Below are 4,133 nucleotides of genomic sequence, written 5' to 3'. Positions count from 1 at the left end.
CTTTTATACCAGTTTGGAGGAAATTTCTATCCTAAAATAAATTAGTGAGTAAACCTACACATTTGAAAGAAAAGGGCTAACATGTTGCTTACAAAACAAAAGAAACCGAAAAAATTTTCTATTAAATATTTCATTCTCAAAGTTGCTTATTTTTGTTACATTCAGCACTCTTTTATGTAAATACAAAGCTTAAAAAAGAATTAAATTAATAGCTAAAATTAATCTAAACATGACAATTTTTCAACTATAGAAAGTTTAACTAATGTTAGCAACCTAAAGATGGGGAAATCTTCTAGACTTGGAAAACTAAGGAAAATAAGGAAAGTCAATGCTAACAAATTAACCAAAGTCATTAATAATTATGAAATTGGCATGGAATTTGGATGAAAAATTGAGTTAGGAATTATGATTCATGTCTATTGGAGAATTATTTCTTTTTATACTTTTATTGTCAAAGATCATATGAAAATCTACTCAAACAACGTTGTTTCGATAGTCGTGGCTGCACTTCGGTTCAAAGTGAAGTGCACTCGGTCAATTGGCAAGGTTCTTGGAGTGTCTGAATCGCACCCTGTTTGAACGAGAATGCAATCAGTTGTCTCAAACCAGATTCCCGATAGGCTCATTTGCACCCATCCGTACATGGTGCGAAGGGGCTAGTTGCCTCCTCTCCTCGAAGGGTTTCAGTCGCACTCCTATTGGAACGAGGTGCAATCGAGCTAGTATATCTCACTTGGGGCTGTGCTGCATGATCCTTCACAGGCAGGTGCCTCACGTGATCATGATATGGGCTTGGACAAGTTCCTACTCATTTTCTAAGCGGCCCATCATGAACATGGCCCATTCTGGCTCGCATCGACCAAGGTAATTTATCTACCCACTTCCTCCTGCAGTCCTGCTTCATAATTCTCATAATTTTTTAGAGTATGTTTAAAATTGTGTTTAAGAAATAAATCTTTTAAGTTAAAAAGAACTTTTGTCAAACGTGTTTTTTTTGGGCTATTTTTAGGCTTTTTAGACTCTTTTAATTTTTTTTATCAAACGAGTGTTTTTTTTTTCAAATGGTTTTTTAGTGTTAAAGCATTTTTAGGCCTCTCAAGCGCAATTTCAAACAGGCCCTTAATCTCAAATGGGGCTGTAATATTACATGATTTCGCCCTTCATGCATTTAAGCTTGCTAATTTTCTTAATGAATACATTTATCTGTTCTAGGGTGAAATAGTAATGTCACATAAACTTAAATAAATTGAATAAACTTCTGCAATCCATCTTTAACAATTGATGGTTTCCTGCTTAAAAATATGTCACAGAAAGTCCTGGTTATACAGCACTCTTCTACAATTCTAACAGAAAGTAGTAGGCTAAGGCTATTGGCATGGAGATGAGAATGCCAAAAATTACCCTACAAGCAGAACAAGAACAGATCTCAGGTTGCAGTTGAATTGCATATGCAGAGTTTTAAATTTGAGATGCACTGAATTAGCATTAATTACCCGGTGCTCAATATGTCTGGATGTATGTTATACTCTTTGGCAAACACAAATGGAACAATTCCTTGAGGAAGGGCTGCCTGCATTATAGAAAAAAAAAAAAAAATAAATAAAATTTACCTTCCATGATGATTGTAAGTATTTTAGAATATTAACTAAATGATTAAATAAACCATTTTTTTATTAGCTTAACAAGTAAACAAATTATAAGCACCTGCACAATGGCCTCTCTGAAGACTTTGCCCCTTAGTCCTGTGGCAGCTGAAGACACTGCCATTAGGGCAGGCCCCATTAGGAACTTCATTGCCATGGCTACCAAAGCCATCCGGGTCCCGCATGCTATTATGCTAGCTCTTGATGCCATGAAAAGACCTGATAAGAAATCCAATTGAAAAAGTTGAATGATTTTAGGGTTCTTGTTAAAATTTTAATGGTATTTAATCATATATGTTTACTCAAACCTAAGCTGAACATTGCCATGCCAAGTCCCCCATTTGAAATTATCATTATTGATTGTTTGACCATTTCTGGCATTTTTACTCCCCACCTGCAAAAAAACAAATTGCTCTATTTGAGATTAAGAACTTTGTCAACAATCTGCCTCAAGTGGAATCTATAATGAGGTTGCCTTAGGCTTACTTGAAGTGTATGCTTGCCCAAATAAGTCCCAGGAAAGTGGCATGAGTATTGGGATTTCTTATAAGCTTCTTCCCCACTGTTAAGAGAATGAGCATGGTTTTGATTTTCTTTGTCGTTCTGGTTCTCAGTTCCTCCTCTTCCTCTTTTGTCTGTGCCTCTTGGGGGGCTTCTGTTTCTACTTTAAACAGGACGCAAACAATACATTTTTAAAAGAAAAAACCAAGATGTGAAACATATGCATTATTACCTTATATGTTAAATGGTTTTATACTAGATACTAACCTGTTGCATAGGCAACATCATGATAATAATTAACTTAATAGCCTACTCTATTGTCGTACCATGACTAACATCTGTTGATGTTATGGGAGACTTCACAGAAAACCCTTCTGGCAAATTTCCGATTGATACACATGCAATTGAAGAGAGTTTAACTGAAAAGAAGAAATAGAGAAACTTGGAATTTCTACAGGGCAAATCATGTGGTTTATCTTAAAAGGTGTTTAAAGTTGACTTAACATGATTAAAAATGGTTCTCCTGTTGATTTTTTTTTAGGGAGTTCAAATGGGAATTCAGGCAAAGTTATTTACATTTCTTCTACAAATGATGCTTTGAATAAAAAACCTTAAAAGTACAAATTCTGAAAACCTACCTGGGGCTTCTAATGGTGGTGTCAATGGGGCTGCCTTCACGGCACTGACCTCAAACAGAAACAATAGAAGATTGTACCAAACAAGGCTTTGCAAGACAACAATCTGGCCAAGGAGCTTAGCTGCTTCTTCACCATACATGGCTTTCAATAGTGGAAGTCCCAGGATCAATGTGTTTGGCAGTGTTGAAAGAGAGATACCGGTAATGATCGAATTTAAGTCTCCCCGGGAGCTGACTTTAGTAATTGCTGTTAATACAGAAAAGGCAAGTAGTTTCTGCATTATGTCAGCGAATATTAGTTTCAGGTTCATTTTGTAGGGGTCGTTGCCAGAGATCACTTGGAAAGACAGCAGTGGAATTGAGTATTTTGCCACAAACTTGTTTATGCCTGAACATTGATCTGGTGTGAAAAGCTTCCACCATTTTACAGAGATGTAGGCTACAATCATCACAACATATAAAGGGACAGTGGCTGCCAAAACATGATAGACATCAGCTAAGGAAATCATGGTGGTGGTGGTTAGTAGTTGTAGGATTGAAAAAACATCTGTTGGGAATGAATTCTTGGTATCATAGCTGGTTTATGCAGTACTCTCTTGGGTTGCTTTGCTAAACCATGAAAAGTTTAAGGGGGGGTGGGAGAATTCCTCTTTTAGTAGAAGCCTTCTCTGTGAGAATGCCCTCAAGCTGTCATTGTTCGTGTCAGGATGCGAGCATAGTTATTGCCTTTTTACATAGGTTACTTTAAAATGTTGCGTATACATTTGTGTTGTATACAAATCTGCTTTTGGTATATATGTCTTTGCCTGTTCTGATTGCTAAGTTTTAGTGATGGACACAGTGACAGAATATAAAGATCAGGGTATTTTTGTCCCCACGAGCCAAAAAGGTTGATTCCATGCTCATGTGTTCTTGTTCTTTCGGCTCAATGGTGGTTCTTTAAGCAAAAGATAACTATATAAGCTAACCATGATGAATCTAAACATCTGTTTAGGCCTTAAAACTTTACATATGGTTAGCTTTTTTATTATTTTATTATTTTTGGTTTCCTCATTTTGACCGTTCAAAAATATTGTATGCTTGTTTGAATCATAAAAGATCTTCATATATATTTTTGCTATTGATATGATTTAGTCTGACTGGCCCATTTCCTTTTCTGAAAACGAAGTGCCAATGACCATTACACCCTTTCTTGATTGCATTGGAAAGTTTTTGTCGACCCAGGTACTTTAACTTGTGATTTTCATCGCTTTTTTTACATTTTTCTTTTGAGGTTTTGAAGTGGTAGGAAGGAATAAAGAGTGAATTGCAAGTGAAGTAATCAGTGCAGAGTTCTCAACAGTGGTGCAGAA

The 4,133-nt window shown here is 36.1% G+C and overlaps 1 protein-coding gene across 4 annotated transcripts; it reads right to left on the bottom strand.

The window, feature by feature from the left end:
- Positions 1 to 1,163: 1,163 nt before the first annotated feature.
- Positions 1,164 to 3,479, bottom strand: PIN8 (Auxin efflux carrier family protein). 4 transcript variants are annotated; one of them, XM_059595472.2, is made up of 7 exons: positions 2,783 to 3,479; positions 2,471 to 2,563; positions 2,130 to 2,307; positions 1,952 to 2,037; positions 1,705 to 1,862; positions 1,494 to 1,570; positions 1,164 to 1,402 (listed from the first exon to the last, which is right to left on the bottom strand). In XM_059595472.2, the coding sequence occupies exons 1-7, from the start codon at positions 3,288 to 3,290 to the stop codon at positions 1,336 to 1,338; spliced, it is 1,167 nt and encodes a 388-aa protein (XP_059451455.1). In that variant the 5' UTR covers positions 3,291 to 3,479; the 3' UTR covers positions 1,164 to 1,335. The 4 variants fall into 4 exon arrangements, with proteins under 4 accessions (XP_059451455.1, XP_059451457.1, XP_059451458.1 ...); XM_059595474.2 differs by having other exon boundaries at positions 2,130 to 2,304; XM_059595475.2 differs by lacking the exon at positions 2,471 to 2,563.
- Between the last annotated feature and the right edge of the window lie 654 nt (positions 3,480 to 4,133).

This window comes from Corylus avellana, chromosome 5, assembly GCF_965113065.1.
Source record: "Corylus avellana chromosome 5, dhCorAvel1.hap1.2, whole genome shotgun sequence".
Taxonomy (NCBI): Eukaryota; Viridiplantae; Streptophyta; class Magnoliopsida; order Fagales; family Betulaceae; genus Corylus; species Corylus avellana.
Note: the sequence above shows the minus strand (reverse complement) of the source record. Positions and strands in the feature narration are given on the sequence as shown.

Bases quoted from the DNA above. Each gene is read 5' to 3' on its own strand.
- PIN8 (XM_059595472.2), bottom strand. From the start codon at position 3,290: ATGATTTCCTTAGCTGATGTCTATCATGTTTTGGCAGCCACTGTCCCT. The intron at 2,564-2,782 runs GTAGGTTTTCAG...TCTTCTTTTCAG, and splicing joins ACCACCATTAGAAGCCCCAG to TTAAACTCTCTTCAATTGCA. The intron at 2,308-2,470 runs GTACGACAATAG...TCCTGTTTAAAG, and splicing joins ATCAACAGATGTTAGTCATG to TAGAAACAGAAGCCCCCCAA.